This window comes from Aythya ferina (genome assembly GCF_964211825.1).
Source record: "Aythya ferina genome assembly, chromosome: 2".
Classification (NCBI taxonomy): Eukaryota; Metazoa; Chordata; class Aves; order Anseriformes; family Anatidae; genus Aythya; species Aythya ferina.
Window position 1 is genome coordinate 68,155,761 of NC_140297.1, and position 22,900 is coordinate 68,178,660.

At 37.3% G+C, this 22,900-nt stretch overlaps 1 protein-coding gene across 20 annotated transcripts in view; it reads right to left on the reverse strand.

Moving 5' to 3' along the window:
* ARPP21 (cAMP regulated phosphoprotein 21) overlaps positions 1-22,900 on the reverse strand; it is a 152,709-nt gene that overhangs the window by 94,169 nt on the left and 35,640 nt on the right. For 18 of the 20 annotated variants that reach the window (XM_084511656.1, XM_084511654.1, XM_084511651.1 and 15 more), the window contains 8 exons: positions 20,881-21,049; positions 18,962-19,167; positions 18,092-18,133; positions 17,148-17,237; positions 12,893-13,040; positions 11,616-11,694; positions 10,252-10,311; positions 9,231-9,371 (listed from right to left, as the gene is read on the reverse strand). In XM_084511656.1, coding sequence (XP_084367782.1) covers positions 9,231-9,371; positions 10,252-10,311; positions 11,616-11,694; positions 12,893-13,040; positions 17,148-17,237; positions 18,092-18,133; positions 18,962-19,129 — 728 coding nt within the window. In that variant the 5' untranslated portion in view covers positions 19,130-19,167; positions 20,881-21,049. Of the gene's footprint in view, positions 1-9,230; positions 9,372-10,251; positions 10,312-11,615; positions 11,695-12,892; positions 13,041-17,147; positions 17,238-18,091; positions 18,134-18,961; positions 19,168-20,880; positions 21,050-21,142; positions 21,188-22,900 lie in introns of those variants that run through there. The other 2 variants (XM_084511655.1, XM_084511658.1) reach the window with 2 other exon arrangements.

Genomic DNA, 22,900 nt, shown 5'->3' on the forward strand with positions numbered 1-22,900 from the left:
ACCTAGAGATGGAAAAACACAGTACATCTTGACTCCCTGAGTACTGAGTTTGCCTGAGTACATACTTCAATATTCTGCCCAGTATTTTGTGACCAGAATATGAAAACCTGCTCCGGAAGAACACAGCAAGCCAAGGGTGCACTGAAATACCAGCTCTTCTGCTGCACGGGGCTGAAATGTAAAGCCTTCTCTCAGCCAGGGACTGAGAGCTTCAAAATACTCTCTTGTCCTCCTGTGATCAAATTAGGATTATTTCTGTACCTCAGGAACCTGCTTCTCAATCCCCTGGATTGGATTTAGTTCTTGATATTCAAGATTTCTAGCTAGACTGAACATTTTGCATAGTGTCAATTTATTTCCAGCTAGTAGAGGCTCTGGAATGGTAGAATAGCATATTGCAGAATTCATTAATGTTTGCTTTTAAGGATGTGGCATACTCTCCAAGTAGCGGAAAACTAGTGTTGCATAGCTGCAGCGATCTCTTTCAAATTACATTTTTACATCTCAGAAGTTCAAAAATTAACAAGGAAGAGAGAAACAAAAGGAAAGCGAGTATAAGATTTGAAGACTTCCAGTGAAGGCAAGGTGGTTCCCCAAAAGCTGACAAGCTAATTAAGAAATTGCTAGTCCTCTTCAAATACACAATGTATACAAGTAATGCTCTGCTACATAATAAATTTTTCTGCTTACTTCCACTTCAAGCCATAGGCATTTTCTCCTTCTTGAGCAGGCAGACTCAAGAATCAGAAGTCATCCCATCGTGATACATGGAGTAATACTTCATGTCAAGAAGATGGTTGATGTTAATAAAGAAGGGAGAGATGTGGGAGCATGGCCATGGGGGTCGAAAATTGAAGTCAAGGTGTGGGACTCTGCTACTAAAAATGACAAGGTTGCGGTGGGATTGCTCGGCAACTGACGAGCAGTCTCTGAGGCCTTAAAGAGCCATGGGGGGCCACAGTCAGAAACGTGGGGTTTGCCAGACAGTGAGGGAGCTGTGGGTTCTTTTACTAATCCGACTGCTACACCATCGGCCCCTCCGCTGCTAGAGATGCCCCCTGGTGACCTGGATGTGCCTTTTGACCCAGGCCCTATTAGCCTTGAAAAGGAGATGGATACGTTTCCCTTCGATCCGGGAAAAATAGGGTACATAAGGCCCAAAGGCCGAGTTGCTTAACAATCTAAAGCGAGACATATTGTTCCCACAACTAGCCCTGGAATTCTCCGGTGTTTGTAATCAAGAGAAGGAATGGAAAATGGAGACTGTTATATGATTTGAGAAAAATTAATGAAGTTATGGAAGATGTGGGAGCACTTCAACCAGGACTAGCAACTCCAACTGGGCTCCCCCAGTCATGGGCATTAGTAGTAATAGACTTAAAGGATTGTTTGTTAAACACTTGCCTTTTAAAACTTTGCCATGTTTATGTTTCAATTGATACCTTTTCTGATTGTACATACATATAGGCATACTCGGGTTTAGTATGTAAAAGCAATGTTCTGTATATTTAGAAAGTTCGAAGTTAGTGTGTGCGCGTTGGTAGAGCGTAGACTCCCTGCGCAGCCAGCACTGTTTACTTGCCTTTTATAAATATTACTAAATTCAGATTGAGGTGTATCTTCATTTATTACACCATGAATGATCAGTGGCCTGAAGAAAAGCATGTTTTTTAATAACATGTCAGAGACAGCCTAGCAAGTCTATCTTTGGAGAGCAGAAGCAACTGACTTTGCTTGTAAAGTCAAAAAAATTCTCAAAAATTAGATATTTTTTCATTTCTACTGATCTTGTCATGCTTCCTACATTAAACAAGAGGAATGCAACAGAATTATAAAAGGCAGTTACAAAGAACAATGTTCACTACATTAAAAAAATAAAATAAAATACTTACTTGCACATCAACAGCTCATTTCTGAAAACTACAGGCCAGATTTTAAAACATGATTTCCACTACTTATGGAATTAACTCTGAGTAAATCACAGATGCTATTTCAGATCTCCAGACCCACCTCTTGTAATTTGAAAGTTTAAAAACTGGACAAACAGCAGCTTGATTAACAGGCACTTTTCTGCTACAGCTTGGATGAGCATATAAAGATACTGATTAATAGTGATAAAATATGCATGGAAGAGCTTTCAATTGAATTACCTCCTTGCTGTTCTATAGCACTCTTTTTCTAGGTAACCTCCTCTTTCCCCAATGCAATCCAGGTGACCATACCCTTCTGCATTAATGAAAACTTAAAACTGCAATCTTGTAAGTGCAAGAATTAAAAAACAAGAAAATACCACAGATGCCCTCCAATTAATGCCTAACTAATATTTCATTACACTATACAACAGCTGTAAAGTACATGTCCACCTTAATTATAAACAATTTAGTTTTGATAAATTACATTAGATGAAAATTTAATATTGGAGCTATTAGAACTGGCTCATTTACCATAACATCTCATTTACAGAGCAAGTCATTTGCATGGGGTCTGGTATACAGCTTGCAAAGACGGACATATAAATGAAGACAATATTTAAGAGTCAAATTCAGCTCAACCTCAAGTATACCAACTTTTCTTTTCTTACACGTAAGATAGGCATGTGACTAAAAGGAGAGACTATCTGTTGAGCAAAAAAAAAAAAAAAAAAAAAAAAAAGGCTGTGTAAATTCAAGTATTGCCAAGCTAAAGAAAACAAACAAAATTCAAAAAGAAATAAGAGGTATTAAAAAAGCTCACTCTCTTCCAGATGAGCATCAAGTACTGACACGATGAAAGCACAATCTCAGATAAAGCATTTAGAGCAACACTGCAACTTTATGCCAGAAACAAATGCCTGTAGCATAATATTAACATATTGCTAAACCCCTGACACTTAGTAACATACATAGGTAGTTCAGACCACTGCTGGAGGTGAACATATCCCGAATCTCAGTGTGGAATGTGTAACCCCCCTTAATGTTCTTCTGAATTCTTTCTCAGGAAGTTCCCCACTTGTTTTGCGATGTGAAAGCTTTCCCCTGCTTGGTGTGTAAAGATACAATGCCCAGCTCCAGGCTGCAGTGTGAAAGGCCAGCAATAAGCTGAAAACTAAAACCTAAACATCACAGCAATGACTGAGGGGAAACTGAGCTCTTGCATCCTAAACACAATTAACATTGCATTGATTTTTATTTTTTTTTTTATCCCTAATACATTCTTAATCTGATCCCAGTTAAAAAAAAACATTGTATGAAAAGTTGTCCAAGAGATAAAATCTCTGAAAACCAACAATTTGTTACTTCAAACCTGCAGATTTTATTATGTAGCTACAGAATCTTCATAGTTACTAATGTGTGTTCTTATTGTTTTTAAAATTTTACTGAATTCTTGGTTGCTTAATGTTTGTCTTAAACTGGAACAAAATGTCGGCCAATTAAAGTGTTGTTTCTCATTTGTATAGCTTTTCCATATAAGTTGCACGCATCTCCTACACATCCTTACATTCCTCTGTTCATTCATAAAACACGACACTTGTATACTGATTAGGCAACACCAATTATAAGCCAGAGGGAAAGTGCAGCTATCCCCAATTCTCACTTATTTCTTAGTAGTCAAGGAAGACCTATGCTGTAGTGAGCATGGGAAAGAGGTAACTACAACAGAAAGCTAAGTAACAGAGCCGGATTAATACTCCCCTGAAAGAAGGTAACCTCAACAGAAAAAACAAATAAATAAATATAATGGTGTTGACATGCTTTTCTGTATCATATGGCTCATAGAAGTGATTCTGTTCTCATAAGACAATTACCCTGTGCGCATATATGATAATCAAGGGCACCATAAGGCACTTCAGTGGAGATGCAACACCATTCAGCAGGCCATTTGCCAGAGAACTACTCTGTATTATCTGAATGTGTGTGGGGAGACAAAACTAAAAACATTAGAAAACAAAACTATGCCTCAAACTCTAGCAAATATTGATAGCTTTGACTAAGACTTAACAATATATGTATGCATTCAGATACACAGCTGTAACTACTGTCATATACCTGACTAAAAACAAACTATTACCAAATGCGTGTAGAAAATGTTCTATATTTCTCATCAGCAAACAACTATTTAAATGAATTAGTCATTTACACTGAGCAACTATGAATACCTTATTCACTCAAGGGGAAAGGCATACTTTGTTGAATGCTCTGTAGGCTGTTACATTTGGCTTCTCAAGGAAGTGATCTTGTAACATCAGCCTAGGGGGAAAAAAATCTCCTAGAAACTAGTCCTCACTGAAATTGTCAATATTCAGCAAATGCCATTTGACTGATATGTCTGCAGGATACTGTACAAAAGTCAGATTCTTATCGTAAAATGGTGAAATTAGCACAGTGCATCTCCACTAGCACAGAAGTTAGCGACAAAAAGATAACTGTGTATATACAAAAGAAAGCTTATGAGAACTTTTTTTTTCTGCACTGGTGATTCAAATCACTCTTACACAGAGAAGACAGAATAGTGCAGATTGAAAAATGTGCAAGACTTGTAGTTCTGACATACAAAGTACATATTTTATGTGTGTCTCCTGCTGATACAGTTCAGCTCTGAACTGTAACGAACTGCTTAAAACATCTTAGTACTGTCCAGAGCTTTTAAATGCATCTATAAGGCAGAAAAAACCTTCTGACTGGGCTAGTGTTATATAAACATGTACATAGTAACAGAGCAAGGCAAAAAAGAACCAGATATTACAAGGATTATAACTCATGATGATCTTGGAAAAAAAAAAATTAGTCATAACCGAAAATGTGAGTATTGATATAAAGTTCATAATAGGTGTGTTCACCTCAGAATGCATGAAGTGTCTAAATACAACCATTTTATATCATAAGCACTCCACCTTCTGAATTCTAATTAAGCTTGCCACTCATGCATATATAAAAATGTACATGAACATATGGGGGCTGTGGTACAGACATATTTGTCACATGTGTGATGATCTCAACCAAATGAAAAGCCTTTCCCTTTACCAGGCACGTGAAACATACTTCCCCCATGCTTCTCCACCTATCACAGATAACATAATGAATGAATTTGGTTGCACTGATACATATTACAATATGAACATTTTTTGCAAAATGCTCTGAGGTACTTCCAGTTGTCTGATAGGAATTACGAGAAATACACAGAAGGTGACACACATTTTTTGTCTCCAATTTGGGATGCCCTAACATATTGCCTCTATTCCAAACCCCTGTTTAGATCGTATTTCACTGTCTTAAGTTCCCTACACATTTTAGTATATCTTTAGATAGGTGACAGGCAGACACAGACGACACAAGAGACATTTCATACTGAATAAAGTAGACATCTCATTTTGATTAGTACTTGGAGCTGTCTAGGTCTAAAAACAATACTAAAAGTCCTCCATTTTCTGTGCAATGTTTATCACTTATATGGCTGAGAATGAGATTTTTTTTTAATGTTTGACAGTTTTGTTTAGGCAGAACTTTGTAAGATGTTACACCGGGAAAAAAAGATATGTTGTCTGAATTTCAGAAGACATACTGAAATATAATTTGTTTTTAAGACCCACTATTCCATAATGAGAGCGGGAGTACGGGCTTATCTTTTGCAGGTTAACAAGCATTTGGCTAGTTGAGATCACCTGTGTGCTTTAGAGTTTAAATTCATATAAAAAAGTTAAACAATATGATTTGTTCATATTTCAATTAAAAAAAAAAAAAACACCTCAGACTAAACCCCTCATTATAAGTAGTCCTCAGACTGAAAATGTGGTCATTAAGGTCTGACTGCATTCTTTAGAGGTTCCATTGAGAGGTGACTAAAGCTCCAAGATTGCAATCCTGGAGAAAATCCAATCATAATGCATTTTTACTATCAATTTCCCCTCTCTATAAAACAGCCTGGTTGACCAAAGTCACAGCCCTCCTTCCAGCCACAGCCTCCTCAATGAGCACATTCTCCAATTCCAAGCCCCCTAAAAGGAGGTACTTTTTAACTGGCACAGGTACCCAAAAGTGTTCATATGTTGCTCTATCAGATTGCCAACTGAAGAAAGAAATTAAATGCCCTCAACCACTCCATCCATATCCTCCATTTGACAGACCCTTTTCCATACTGTGGTGCATCTAATATAGTCCTATTCACCCAATCTTCCCACCCAGCCCATTCATCTCAAAGCCATTAACTCTTCTGACACTTGTGCTTCCAGGCACCTGTGGGCAGTGAAAACACGAAGTCTCTGCTGAGCAAAGCGAATCCACCTCTTTTCCTGGAGTGAGGAAACAACTCATCGCCTGCAAGTGGGAGCCAAAATGTGACATGAGCCCTCGCCCAACTGCAGAAATAAGCCACGTGGTGCTTATTCAAGCCCACACAGTGACTCCACAGTCATATGCTCTTCTCCAACAGGCGCGCACTCACAGAAGTAACAGGCAGCACATAATTTCTAAATCAAAGAACTCAAGCCTTATCAGAGTATGCAGCTTACGTATTTTGGAAACTATATGGCATAAGGAAATAATTTATTGACAGAACACAAATCTTCAAAAATATCTATGGGGTCCCTCATAATATCAAGACTCAGGCTTACAGCACAGCATAACTACACTGAACTGCCCTTTGATTGCTCTCCAGATACTCCAGTATGCTGGATATTTTCCAAGTAGTAATTAATAGAGGCAACACATTCCCAGTATTTGGTGTTGGCTCTGAACTACATAAAATTGTTTCTCCTGAGAATACTGAAATGAAGCACACATGAAATCACACTGCACACTTTCAGATGTGGAAATTGTAGACTATTTGGTATGGATAATAAAATCTCATCAACCCTTATTCATACTGGATAACAACACCTATTTTCTGTCAGAGCCAGGAACATTTAAAAAGCATGCTGTCTTCTCCAATTATGAAAAAAGAAAGGACTTTTAACAAAGCTTTACTTTAGAGCAGTACCAAAGTATTGTAGATAACACACTGGAAGCACCATGATGCAATATGAGCTCTCTATTCAGTTATCTACCGTCAAACACTGCAGAAGGAATAAAAATCTGCAGTTTATATGGTGCTTACAGAATGGTTGTACTCACAGTAAAAATGAGGGCCAAACCCTGTGTTTATTTCTGGAAGATCTGCACATGAATGTTGTCAGAACCAATTTGTCTGGCTGTATGACTCGCCTCCAGCCTGCGTCACCACCTTGAAAGCTGAAAGGGTCATCGGAGCCAGCACGCCCCTGCAGCATCCTGTCCTCAGAACTTGCTCATAGAGATATCAGTTAATGCCTGGTAACCAGACTTGCTTTCTCATTCCCACCACGCAAGAAGCCACAGCTTCACCAGAGTACTCAGTTTCAGCTGTTGAAGAGGTCTAGGACTCTGGTGTCCTCTCCAGAAGTGCTGTGCAAGCATTTCCATCAGTGCTTCCAATGCTATCAATACAAGATGCGCAGCCACGCAAGGTGTTACCAGATACTAATGTGATGATATCACATTACCAAGTCAGCCAGGAGAAGGCAATGCTGCAAGGGAAGGTCTGTAGCAGTTGTTGCACTACAGAGGTGATAAACACAAATGGAAAAGGGGCAACTGTAAAGAGAGGAATGCCTAAAAAGCTTTCAAATGTGATTGCGTTTTAAGAGAAAAGCTTTTTTTTTTCCTCATTTACAGCTTAGAAATGAACACTAGTTTGGTGCATACACAGCTTTTTCATATTCATACCAGACATAGCTCTTGCACAGGGTGGCAGGTATTATCAGATCCTAAGCGTTAGCAGTTTGAGCGTCACATTTATCGAGTTGCTGTAGTTCTCTCAGCTTGCAAAATCAGACCCTTGGAGCATGATTTATTTAAACCTTTAAAAACATTGATGTGTAAGTGTTATTTTTCAGGTGCCTGAGTATCTCAGGGATAGCCCATGAAAAGAATATACAAGAAATTTTCCATGATCTTAAATTTACTTCACAAATATCGAAGGTTTTTAGAGTTCAGAGAAATAATACTATCGTGCTAGGCTAGAGGGACTACTTGCTTCTGCAAGATCAAAATCTGAGCCTTCTACAATAGAAAATAATAGCATTTAAAAATATACACACATACATACATCCTCAGCAGTTTGAGTCAAAGTAAATCATCTAGCTACTGGAAGTGATACAAGCAAGGAAAAGCTGCCTTGCTGTGGGTAAATACACCTTTGCCTGATGCACTTAGTCACATGATCTAAACTTTTGGGCAGACCTGTGCAGTACCGGGAGTTGTACTTGATGATCCTTATGAGTCCCTTCCAACTTGGGATATTCTATGATTCTATGATATGTAAAAGAAATAAAGGTTTTTATTTCTCCTACTAATTGAATACAGGAAGTACGTAATTTTCAAATCGGGCTTTCCTGTTCCAATACCAGATATCAAAACTGCATTATGCAGTTGTAATTACTTCCTCTTCATTATGTAGTTTATAGGTAAAGAGGGAGAGTAAGACCATTGTTTCCATGATAGTTAAAGAATAAGGACATTCGGCAGAAGAAGTGATGCTGATAGGCACAGACATGACTGCATCTTTGTTGAATTAGCCAAAAAACTGTGTATTGAGCTTTTACTAGCTTTATAGAAGTTCACAAAGGAGAGCATAAAGTATGTCAGCACACATTTAACCTGCCAGAAATTTGAACCAGAATGCATTTGAACCACCAGATTGAGTTTATAACCCATAAGAACTCCACGGTCTCTATGAGATCTGAAAATAAAATGAACTAGAAACAGGAGGAGAAGAAGGGAATGAACAGTGGCAGGTGGTGGAGAGGAACCAAATGCTAAATAATCAGGTTGGGCAGACAATCTTGAAGCAAGGAGAGCCAGAACGAAGGAAGAGGCAACATTCCAAGTAAATTTAGATTACTTAGGAGTATACATGTGAAGTAATAAACTCATTTCTGCAGTAATTGGTGGCACTAAGGTGTCAGGGAACATAACATTCCAAGGTACTGGACACAATTCTTGCAAAGAACAGATTGGGTTGATTTCTCCTTAACTACCTTTAAATCCTTAAACAAGCTGACAATGCTAGCTGTGGAGGCATCCCTGTCCTCCTCTCCCACCCTAGAAAGTGATAAACAGTATTCACTCAATACAAAATGTGTATTTCTTACATATAAAAATGGAAAAAATTACACATAGTCATGGTACCAACCAGCTCTTGTGAAAGGGAACAAGGAAAACACAAGAGACGCTACTTACATTCTGGTATTGCTGGTCTTGTTGATGATTACAGATTTTCCAGTTTGATCCACATTGTGATCCATTCCAAAGTAAGCTGCCACTCTGTGTACGAGCATCCTCTGATATGATGACATCTGAGGGAACTTTTTATAGTGATTACTGGTAAAAAGAAAGCAAATTACACTGATAATTACATTTCCCTCTGAGCTATAATTAAATGACAATAGCAATGCATTTCATAATTCAGTGGACAATAACCTTTCTCCTTTGTGTGTTCACACATAGGTATTTGCTACAAGAAGGCAGACAAGAGAAAGCAATTGCATTTACAGTTTCTAAAAAGCACATTTCCACGCACTACAAAGCTCACACATTATGCTATTGACTAGACATGTTGTACATGGGGAAGAACTCGCTCCCCACATACACACACACCCTGCACAAACAATCCGTCAACAGCTTTCTGCCCTTGTCCCAAAGATCAGGCACAGAGCAATGCTGGAGGGCACATACTCATTTTTCCTCTCTTTCTGTCAAAATGTTTATTTCCCAAGAGTGTAATTTCCTCCTCCTCTTCTATTCTGACTCTCTACTTTTTAAACCTGTAGAAACAGTTTATAAAAAACAGCATATGGTAGTAACCCTCCCTCCCTCCCCAATGTTTAGTTCTGTTTTCCAACATGCTAGAATAACATAGCACACAGGGAAACCTGCATGATAGCATATTTGATTGAGTATGTCTACTTAGAAATACCTGAGTGGTATCCTCTGCACTCAGAGCTTGACTAGTATTTTTGGACCCAAAAGAGTGGAGTGCCAGTAGAAGCCACTGAAAAATTATGACACGAGGAAAAACAAAAGGTTCTCATTTACATCCACCGTATTTTAAGTAGACCAAATGTGTCAGGAAATAAAAGCCTGATCTTGCAACGTAACAGGGCTCAAGAGTGCTGGGGTCCGTATGAGCATATCACTCACTCAGTTTGCACTTCTACACACACACACATGACTTTGTAACTGAGTGTGGAGCTCTACTTACTTGTTGTCACTAATAAAATCAATAATTTCCTGTTCCATTTTCAAGAGTATCATTCTGTCCCTGTCAAAAAAGAAATGCAAAGAACTGTAGCATCAACTACCAATAGCCATTTTAGATTAAAATATGAGTATATCAATATTTGTAAGGCAATTCTACAAGCATGGTCAGCCACCATGATTAAAAATGAAATGTGCTTTGCCCTTGGCACATCTTGAGAAGATTCCACTCTGCATTGCTGGAACTTCCCTGACATAAGCAACAGATTTAGCCCTTCCTTCCTTAGCATGGTCTGAGAGTGCTTCTAGCCACACAGGGCTGTGATCAGTGGGTTGCAGTCCCTGCAAAGAATAACCCTGACTGCTATGGATAGCTCTGGTGCTTTATCACCATTGACTAACCTAGTTCTTGAAAGAAAAGAGATGCTGTCCACAGAAATTTTCAGCATTTTGTCAGACACACATCTTTTCCTAGGCATGGACCATTAAGTGAGAAGAGTGGGCAAGCTAATCTAGTTAGAGGACACAATGGAGAACAACACCTTTGAACTGTGACTCCCAGGAGGCAATGTCGCTCTCATTCCAAATTCTGTTTTCAACTGGAAGTTCTCAGATGTTCCTTCTTTTCCTCCTTCTCCTGAAGAAGGCATGCAAAATTTTCCCCTGCATAGTCCCACACCTACAATTCAGCTTGACAGAGTCCAACACTCCTTAGCGCTTTTGAAGTTTTTAATGTTGTGCAGATAAAACAATTCAAGGACTTTATTATCTATACAAAAGGTTACACAACCTATTAGGTAACTAATTATTCATAGCTTTCCTTAATTGCAGTATTATATGGTATCTACTTAACAGATTCAATTGATTGAACATTTAAAGCACAAAGTATAAAAATGTAACAGATTCTTCCTTAGACATTTAGAGGTAAATTTAATTTTGATATGAACTAACTGTTCCAAATGAAAATTGGAAATACCAAAAGCAGAATTCAGCACTATGCACACAGTATTAATTGTGTACAGCATTGCCAGAAGAAAGCTACTTTATACTCACATACAAGTCTTCAATTGTTCAATTGTAATGACTATACTACTGCTAAAATCATGTAGGGGCTTTATGCAAGAAGTTAAGGACAAAGACCAGATGACAAAAAGTGAAATTAGAAGATAAATTAGAAGGGGAGTAGGAACCAGTGACTTCTTATAGCTTTTTGCTCAGCTGAAAACCTACCTCATTTGTATTTTCCCTCATAACCATCTCCAGAACTAAAAAAACATGGTGTACAGTTTATGGGATTCAGTTTATAGGATTTCTGAGAATGTCAGCTACAATTTCAAGAGTACCAGCTCTAATGCAGAAAATACCTACCTGGGGTTATTCTTTAACGTATTAATGAGAAACTCATGCAGATCTATGCCTGTTGAGTCTGTATACTCTTGACTGAAATCTGAAAAATAAAAACAAACACCCCCCACTCATTTATTTTATTTCAACGGTTATGATTAAGCTACACTGTAAACCAAATTTCATCTTCCAGTGACAATCTGTGAGCATATGTGGAGTTTACATATTCATTTGGAGTTCAGGTGAAAAAAAAACTACTCTTGGAAGCATTGGGTGGATGTGTGTGATTCCTCTATAGTGTTTCAATGAGAACGCAGAACCAAAACTGGACACTGAAGGAAAGTGTTGGTTATTTGAAAATCATGAGTTATCTTCAATGCCAATCAAGACCCTTCCATGCTTTTCTTTTAAACTTTGAAGTTTAAAAATAATTTTATCCATTGATACATCTTTGCATCACTTAATACACGCTATACACGCAGAAAGTGAAGCATTATGCCAGCGGGAATTTTATTAGCATAAACAGACTGAAAACCCAGTAATGCCTAAGAGTGGGCAGGTAATGGTGATGCATGACAGCAGTTAGAATTAATTTTTCAGTACTGTCGTACTGCCTGACTCAAAGGCGTGCGCAGATCCTCAAGCTGGCGTGAACCGTGAGCGCTCCATTGAAGCCAACTGACAATTCACACCAGCCACAGATCCGCAGCCAGGTAGGCAATGATTATTTTTAGACATTACGTTGCAACCCGGTACCACTGACAAATAAAAATACATTTTTTTAACACTGTATTTAGATACAAAAATCAAACAAGTCATAGAAGGTGGTAATAGATAACAGATAACTAATAGTAAATGGCAGTACAGATTAAAGGTCACAGGTGGATTTCCTTACATCATTTAAGAGAAATTCTCCAAGATAGAGGAGCAATACTGAAGAGAATTACTCTGCTGTCTATATTGCACAAATGACTTGTCAGTGTATTATCATCAACAGGGAAAAGTATTAGTCTTACACTTATATAATCACACCTTTACGCATATATGTTCACGCTATCATGATTAAGGGTTCAGAAGAATTATTTTTACACGAAAATATGTATATATAACATCTACATTAAAATAGTTCGGACGGTTTCTCACTTTCAAAGCCCAGCATTTGTATGAAAAACACTCATGCATACACATTTCATGTTCTGAATTGTCTCAATTCATGAATACATTAATATTGTGTATTTATGCACATAAAGAAATGCATGCTTGTTAAAGTAATTATAACAATTTAAATATTTCAATTTCACCTTTTGATAACATTCTGATCTTGTTTTTTTCACTGTTTTTATCTTTTTCTTTATTTTTATCCTTTTCTTTTTCTTTCTCATTGTCATCCTTACTAGTTTTGTCTTCTTGCAAACTAGGAAAACTTGAAAGTTGTAGTTGTATTGATTCCTGTTGGGAGGAAGAAAAAGATAATTCATGGCCAGATTCAGTACAGTTCCCATGACTTTTAACCTGTGTAGATTTGCATTAAACTGTGCATGGCTAGAAAATCTAAAGCCAGATACATTTCTTTCCTTTTTTTCTTTTTTCCCCCTCCAGGAGAATAATGACATCTTAGAGGCCAAGTTCTTATAGTAGGTGAATTTATTTCCTATTGTTTGCAATCTATAAGCTTTTATTCTACTTATGTTAGAGGTACATTATTCTCCACTTCAATAACTCTCCTCCAAGAATTGCTAGAACAGTAAAATGCATTTCATATGGGCTTTAAGTAATTCTAAAATTTAACATCTGTTAAATATGTGACATAATGATTTATAGATAGATGCAACTCCCCCCCCCAAAAAAAAAAAAAAAAAAAAAAAAGTTCACGTGAACTGCTTTGTACAAGAAAATGCAGTATCAGCCAGGCTGAGCTTTTGAGCTCTGACAGAAGAAGCATGCCAGCAAGTGATGAAATCAGTTGTATTAAGAGGGCTTACTAAGTTTTTGGGTACTTTATATTTAAAGACTTATGCAAACAGGCCTTTAGCTTAAGGGGTGAATTGTGCACCACTACTTCCTAACAAGTTGTGGTAAGTGAAATTTTCCAAGGCATCACAAATTTTATCCTCAAACTTCAGTATTTCAGAGTCTGAATCCTTTTGAAAGCATATCTCAGCTTTAAAAATTAATTAAAACCAAAAATTCAAGCTGTTTCATCTTTTCTGATTTGCTTTAAGGAACTTACTATTCCCCATTTAACAACATTACTTTGTTTGGACAAAACACAAATCGATACATATTGAAAAATATAAATAATGCCATGATAACCTCCAAAGAAAACAAGCTGATTGTACAAAACTTAAGTGATCATACTTCTGTGTTCACATTTTTTGAAGAAATAAATGGTCAACTATATGCTTTGGTGTAAAAACGCACACTTGTATTAAGCTGTGACAAAACTCCCTGATAATGCAGTATTTAATACATGAGAATCCTGCATGCCCAATAAATTTCTGGTATCACATTAATGAAATCCAAATTTATCCTTAACAGAGAAAATCTGAAATTCTTGAATGCTAGTAAACTCCCTTATGTCACAATTTTTCAAAGAATACCAGCATTCCAAAAATATAAATATGAAACTTTAAAGTAAGGGCTTTTTTGGGTGGGTTTTATTTTTATTTATTTAATTCTAAAGTAACCAGATCATTATGAATCCAAGTGATACTTTCAATATATTTTTTAAAAATAAACCTTAGGTTTCTGGATGTGTTTGAGATTGTGTGTGTGTGTGTGTGTGTGTATTTTGTTTGTTAGTTTTTAAATAAGAACTACAAATCAGTCACCACAACACATGTAAGACAAAATCCTTACAGAACAAGATATCAGCATAAACATGCCATGGTAAGACAGGAATTGGATAGTTTCTCAGCTTAATCAAATGTGGCATGGATGACTCAAAATGTAAGGTACCGTAAAAGAGAAACAAAGACTTAGAGCCCAAATTTAACCTTAAATACCATCTTTAATCCCTGCTTCTCTTAGTTCTGGATGACAATATTAGCCAAAATCTGAGTGTACAAAGGGAACAAAGGGGAACTCCTGGCCTTCTGAGATAAGGATAGATAGGAAAATGTTTGCTAACCTGCTCAGTTGCTCTCAGGGGGCTAATGTTATGCCTGCTTTCTTTCACTTCAAATGGCAGTTCAGTTTCTCATTCAAATCACATGTTTGGATCAAACACTGCCAAAAGACCCTGAAGGACAGTTCTGATTCCCTGAACTGTCTAGAGTAAAGTGAGTGTGCCATTAGCTTTTCCAAACAGAGGAGAAAAATGTAACTGGCTGTGCCATTCTCAGGACATTAATCTTAAGCTTCACAGTGGCTGTTAAAATGCACTTATTTCATTGAAAAGAAAAAGGACAGACTTTACACATAAGCACACATATGAACATACAATAAATACTGTCTTACATGTAACATAATACTTATATATTTGATTGCATTAGAAGAAATACACAAAAGGGCTGTAGAGTCGTGAAAGCAAACTACTGTATATTTTGTTACAGTTTTATTGATTTTTCTCAATAATAAAATACAACGTTAATAAATACATTAATACAAGGTAAGTATACTGAACAACAAAATAAATGTTCAAATTGCAATAACACACTTATTGGTCAATAGTATAACATTAAAGGCAACATTCCTTGTAAGTAAGGACATAGTGAACCATCAGGTAAGAGTTCAAGATCAAGTAATACAGGTAAACAAGTTTTTTTTCCCTACACAGGGGAATGAAGGCAAGTTTTCAAATATAAATACAAACATCAAGTCTGCAGTACAATCCATACTCTGTAGTTCCGGCAACGTACCATACATTCTCTGGTAATTAATTTCTTGTGCTTTGTAAACCATTAAGATAAAATAATTTAAAAAAAATATTCAAACTGAAAATAAGCTTTTTCTCCTCTAAAGTGAAAGCAAAGCAGTTAGGTTGGCACAAAAACTTCTGTACCCTTCAGGCAGTCCAAGGAGGAGACTGTAGGTCCAACTTTCCACGGCAAAGCTGAGCTGCTTTCATTAGCAAGAGGTCAGCAAGAGCAAAAATGTAATTCCTCTCTCATTAATTAGACCCGGCCAACTGCATCTTTACAAAATGTATGCCAGGGTCCTGGGAGGCACCTTATCTTCCGTTATTGTGTCATTATGGTCAAGGAAATCCTTGCCATACGTACCTGGTCAGATCAGTTAAGACCAGAGGCTGTGTGGAACTCCTCCTCTGCCTGGTGTTGGGGCATGACCTGGACAGGAGTTTTACCTCAACACCTGCCAGTCTCTTGGAGGTGTGGTACAGGACCTGTGCAGTACATTAGCTGCTACCGTGCCATACTTGGTACAAATTCTTTATATTACTCTCCTTTTCATTCTCCATTAAACAATAGAAAATACAAATGAAAGCAGAACAAAAGCCACACATCTTGAGCAACACATGTTAAGCTAGAAGCATATACCTACAACAGAACAACTGATAAAATAACCTATCAACTGCATAAGCGTCATTGTAGAGCAGTAGAACATGTAGTAGTCAGTCCCCCTGCTAAACAACCTGGTTTTTGGTCTTTCAAGGAAAAAAAAATAAAAAATAAAAAGAAAAACCTTTTCATACTTATGAGCTAAGAGGAAAGCTGAATTTGTTTTATTTCAAGTCAATAGAGGAAACTGTGATAAAGTACACTTAAAGTGATTTTTGTTTTTGTGCTAAGCTCACAAGAAGTTATTTCCTCAAACTCTCTCTATGGCTGATCTCATTTGCACATACAAACTATATGCAGAGCTTGTGGTTTTATTTTTTTTTTCCCTTCTTAAGTCTTATTATTAACAAGCAAACAAATATTTGATTTTTTTTGCTTTTGCTTTTGGGGGTGGAGGGGGGTGGTTTGAAGCGAGTCTACAAAGACTGCCACCTGCATTAGACTCCAAGGTGAAGGGACAGAACTCTACCAGCCACTGGGAATACCACGCTACCAGTACAGATAAACTCAAATACAAGCTTTTTGATACTGGAAACTCTACACCAAGAGTTTAGTGAGCAAATGCCACTCAGTAGGAGGCACCTTTGACTCTATCAAAGTATTTCGGAGAGTGAAGGACCTGTAAATTTGATGTGACTAATATGAACTGGGGTCTCAGAGGAACCAGAAACCAGAGCATAATCATAATTGTAACCATTGCAGTCTTGAAAGAGATAGCCTTAGAGAAAAGAACATTAATTTTTTTTGATTGTTACTATTTTTTTTTAAATCTAAATTCTTTTGAATTCTTTTCCATTTGCTGAAATTTTCAGGGGGTCTGGAAAAAAAAAGCAAACAAATCCCTGTGACAAAATGTAAAACTAGTGTTTTGAAATAAAGTTCACGCTAAACCAGGTAACTTCATACAAATGTGTTTGTTGTTGGATGTAATCTTTCCCCCAAGAAAGACATTGGTAAATGCCCAATTAAGTAACATAACCATGCAACAGCACATGGAGTTTAACCGTGCAGCTAATAGCAATGACGGTAAATGTACCTGATTATCATGAAGACTTTCTGCTCCCGGGCGAGGGGATGTCTCTTCGCAAACAGCAAGACTCCGGACAAGTTTTCCTTTAGCTCCTGACTGCATAAAAGAGAAAGAATGCAAGACAGAGAAAACTCCTGCCGACCTCAATTCGCATAAGCTGCACACATCAGCTATTCCTAAACATCCCAAATAACTGGTATATACCCACCCAGAAAAACCTTATCTGTCTTAGATGTGACATTGTAAGCAATGAGCCAATTGCCACATACGGAAGGTGGTAGCTTTCTTTTTGCTTTTAATAATTTCTGTTGCAGTTCGCTTACTTCATCTAAGTCCATGAAATAATTGGAATAGTTATTCCAATTCAAAGCTAATTCAACATAAAGTATAACTCAAAGGTTCTCTATTTTTTTTTTTGCTTCCAGTAACATTATACCAAAGGAATACAGACAGTAAAACCTGCAAGTTTTACAGACTCGGCACTTGAAAAATTGAAAGAAACTTCCCCCCCACGCTCCAAGAAGATTCTTTCCCCACCCCACATTTCCCCAGAGAGCTAGTCAGTCTCTGCTCCTTTACAATGAGATTACACCATTAAAATCAAATTCAAACAAAAACGTTAACTTCTAAAGCAAAACCAGTGATTTTTTTCTTCTCCACTGGTGCACTCAAACACACATGCTGTCTAACAAAAGCACACACAAGCTCAGCAGCACGAAGGCATGATGGATAAAGGGGAGAGACTGTCATAGCTTAATCTAGAGGAACTCTTCTGCCTTTGTGCAGCAAGATTATGGGGTAAAAGGAAAGACAAAATGAGAAAGGCAAGGAAAAAAATACAACCACTTGATGAAAGTCCAACATTTCAACTGTAGACAGACATTTGATTGAAATTCTTTATCCTACCATTACACCTCAGCATGCAATTCCAAACAGAGATGGACCATTACCTTGGATCTCTTTTTCTGCTGGTTCTGGTTTGCACCTCGTTTCTGGTCATAGGAAAAAAAAAAAAAAAAAAAAAAAAAAAAAGCGCAGTAGTTATCATTTCAGGGGGAAAATGTGCATGACAAGAGCATTACCAACAAATAAAGAGATAAAACCACTCCTAGAATTCTATTTTAATGAGGTGCTGATTGCAAAAACAACTTCCCCAAACCCAGTCTGGAAAACAGGGAGAACAGAGAATCATCTCTGCTCACTTTATTCATTTAAAAACATGTATAATAGCAAAAATGTTGCATAGTGATTTGCAATTTTTGCATATAATAAAAGGTACAAGAAAAGGCATACTTAAGTAAATGCTCCCCCTCTCCAAATTCCTCTTAAATTGTAGTCTCCCTTTATTTTATATTCCACAGAGAAAAAGGATTTAGACCCCCCTCATTTGATAGTCTTATTAAATTACCTTTTTAGGCTTTGCATAACAAGTTTTTGTAGGCAGTAACACCTACAAACCAAACCACACATTAAGTAATTATTTATTAGTATTACCTCTAAATTCATGAGATCAAGGTAGTTTTCTAAATCCCCAAAGAGGGAAAACAGTCAAATATTTCACCAAGCTTTAGCACAGATGTGTAGGAATTAACTTCTCAGAAAAATCAGTAACATGGACAGCAGCCTAAAGAGCTTGAAAGGGGTAACAAAAATACTTATTTTATAGGGAGATAAAAAGGACAAAAATTAAAAATAAAAAAGAGACAGTCTAAAATTATGAGAGAAAAATAGAAGCATAGGCAACGGAAGAGATCATAGAAATGGAAAGGCAAGCAAAACACATTAATACGTAATACACACATTCACTTTTCGTGTCTTACCTGCAGCTCTGTCTTGGCATCACTCAGTTTTTCCTCCTTTTCCTCTACTTCTGAGCTTTCAGATTTATTAAGAATACAGTTGTCTGGGGTCGCTTCAGAGAGGGCAGACTCCTGTTCTTTCACAGCTTCCTCTGCTGTCTCCTGGTTCAATTTACCTTGTTCAGACATTCTTCCAGACAGAAATTAAAATAACAAGATTTGGTGACCTGAAAGGTCAAGATACCACAACACAAAAACACATAAAACAAAACACCAAGAGTGAATTTTTATTGTACTTTTTTTTTTTTTTTTTCCCTCCTCCCAAGCAAGTTATTTAATCCCGCTCAATACACAAGCCCAACCAAGCAGCTCAGGATCTGAAAGCTACATATGCCCCCGGTGAAGTGATATAGTTAATCAACAATTTTGGGTAACAGCATAATTAAGTTGGGATAAACAAGCAGAGCTCCAACCTAAACAGTCTTGGTAGAAAACAGATATAAGGTATGTCACTGGGACTCCCTGCCCAGCCCACTGCAGAGGTGCAGGCAGGGATGGTGAGGGACCCTCTACAATGGAGTTCAGTGACACCAGGCAGGGAAGGACCCATTCTGCCTCCCAGGTCACTGGCATGCTAGTGCTCCCCTCCTCTAGACCTTTCTTTCTTTTAAGAAAAAGAAAACAGTCAAAAATAAAACAAAAAGTAAGCACCAACGATACCACAGCTTTTCAACCTTCAACCATAGCTTTTGCATATGGCAGAAGCCTATAGCACTCACAATTGGTAAAAAAAAAAAAAAAAAAAAAAAAAAAAAAAAAGATGAAGTCAGTTGGAGAGGTAATAACAACATAAATAAGAAATCTAAATTTGGCAATAAAGCTCTCATGGTCAGAATTTTCAGGCATCAAACTGACAGCTCCATTATTAAAAGTCATAAGCCACTTCTCAAGCACCATGTCACTCTTAAGCACTGTGAAAATCCTACAGGAAGCCCTTGTCTGGTTATTTCTAACGAAGATATCTCAGCTGAACTGCATTTATGCTCAGCTCACAATAGGTTGTTGTACAGAAGCTTTAAAGGCTTTTTAAAGTTAAAGCCTGTTATTATTCTCTCTCTAGCTCCCTCTCCAAGCCTCCCCCACTTATCAACTGTCAAATGAGACTCATGAATAAATTAATTTCCCCACACCCCCCCCCATCCATGTGGCTTAAGATGCATTTTAAGAAAAAAAACTGCAGTAGAGAAGAATAGAAAGTCTTCTGCAATATCTTGCCACTTCGCAACAATGATACAGTGGCAATTAAACAAAAACACACTTTGCCAAGTTTCTTTTTATTGCTTGTAATCAACACTCAACAGATCCATCATCACGTACCTCCAATTTTTTAGGCTTCTTTAAAGTGAAAAAATCAAACATGCTAGCATTTAAAACCTTACTAGTTCAAGTTTATGCTTATCTTTTGACATGGTAAGCAAATAAAATCCTTCCTACACGATACATTAAAACACTATTTTATTTCGAGAAGAAATATGGATTTTGCAAGATAGGAAACTACTGGTTCATAAACAAGGCAACTGGAATACTAAGCTTATAAATTCGATCACAGTAAGCCAATTCAAGACTTGAGTTGGTCTCATTCTCCCCACCCTCCTACCCAGGAAGTGTAATGGCATTGGCTATTCTGCTACAACAGCTGAAACCTGAAGCACTTTGATAGCATTTCAAACCAGGATGAATTTCGAGACCAGGAATTGGTCTGTTAAAAGATCTTTGATTTGTTAAGGATTTACAATCAAAAATCACGTACAAACAAGTTCTTTGTGGGCACATTATCCTGGTAGCTCATCTACATACTTGCATAACATTCAAAAAAAAAAAACAAACAACAACAAAAATTACAGTCATAGTTTATCAGCCACACTGAAGAAACCATTTACCTGAAAAACTGCTATAATTCCCACTGTCTTTCTAGCGTCTTCTGTTGCTCTTTGCTAGTTATGTCCACACAAATGATCAATGACAACTTGAGTCCCATGTCCCCATTAACAGTTCAGCATGCCAATCTCCATGCTGGTTCTTCAAAGAGTTTGACAGATCATCATCAACCTGGAAAAGATGAAAATTAAAAAGTAATAGTGGTAATGATCATTGTACGGCTACGGATGCAATAGATAGGACCAGTTTTCTAACGCTAATGACCAGCTTCAAGCAAATCACTTTCACAGCTTGATCCAGCTCCACCTGTCTCAAAACTGCCTGCTTCTTCTCTAATGAAGGCTAGAGCCGGCTGTTCAAGTCATAACAGCTCCTACGCAAAGAGCTAAAATTAACAATTGCATTATGCACTGAAGATTACTCACTTCAATTTTAACCTTTTTTAGTGAATTCCAGCACTTTTCATTATAAAAATCATATATACATATTTATATATAAGCTCATCTGTTTGCTTCAACAGAAATCAATGTGGGAATGAGCAAGAAAGACTTGAATGTTTTTAACTACAGCTTGTGCTACAATTAAAATCTCAATATTCAAACAGGATTGAAAAAGCAGCTAGATGCTTTTAGAAAGTGACTCCCTCTGCCAGGGCGGTAAGTTGAGGTGCTTGTTTAATAAGCTGAATAAAAGTTGAAATGGTCGAGAATATGAGGAGAAGAAAAACCCCATCCCCCCAAACACTGCCAAAAATAACTTCCTTTTCAGGCTACGTGTAGAGTACATAGGAGATCTCCAGGTTATCATCAGGGAAATAAACCTGAAGAAAGAGTTGCCTCAGCAATGTAATATATGCTGCGCATCAGGACCATGTTGGCCAGCTGAAGAACTGGTCTGACAGAAAAGGAGCACTTCGGGACAAATCAGATTTACAAGCCATGGCTACATGCACAAAAACTACAGATAGGAAGAAACCCACAGCATTCTGCTTGGAAAGAAGAAAAAACTGAAGACTGTTTCAAGTCTAATATTAGACGCCTTGTTTCTGAGACACACTTGAAATTGCACCTTGTTGCAATTGCCTTGCAGTATGTTACCATGCACAGGGGCTCACAACATTAATGTAGCTGAATTTCATGAGACAGAAACAGAATTTAGCACAAAAACCAAGTCCTGCTGCCTCCAGAATCTCAGGTGCACCCAGAAAAAGAGCACACAGCTCTGTACACTTCTATAAGCCTACAAACTAACATACACAGAAGTCTTTCCTTCCCTCAACATGCTTAATTTGTGCAGAGTAATACAGAGTATGTCTTCCCACTTTCTTTCTGGTATTTCCAACAGGATATTTTCAGTAAATTTATCTGAGAAATACACTTTATTGATCACTATGAGAGTGCCAAAGTAACAACATGGAAAATCATGCCTAAGCAATCAAGTGCATGTAAAAACAGACTTCATGGAGCCAATATCCACCCAAATCAAAACAGACACACAAACAAACAAACAAAAACAGGGAAGAAGAAAAAAACACACACACACACACACACAAAGAAACCCAAGGAAATACAGTGTGTTACAGTTTCACCTGTAAAACAGCCAACCAGAGGAGATAACATGCAATCAAAAGCTTTCAAAACTAACCCTAGAAATAGGTAATCTGTACCAAAATCAGAAAACAAAAGATTATTTCAGGATCCTTCAGCATTACAAATTAACTGTTCATAAAGCAAACAAACAGAGCAAAACAAAAATAGGCTACAAACCGAACAAACAAAGGGTATTAGATCCAGCAAGTGATCTGCCAAGGCTTCAATAAACAGCATTTCTTGTCCTGTGCTACAAATGCTCAACATAATCTTATCATGCGTTACCAAAGACATATTTCTTCATAAGCTGAATTCCCCATATTGTTACACTTAAAATCTCTGATGCCAACATAATTTTTCATTGTCAATCTATGAGAAAACCACAGAATCTTAAGTTAAAACAAGAACAACAAATCCTGTATATTTTCCCAAC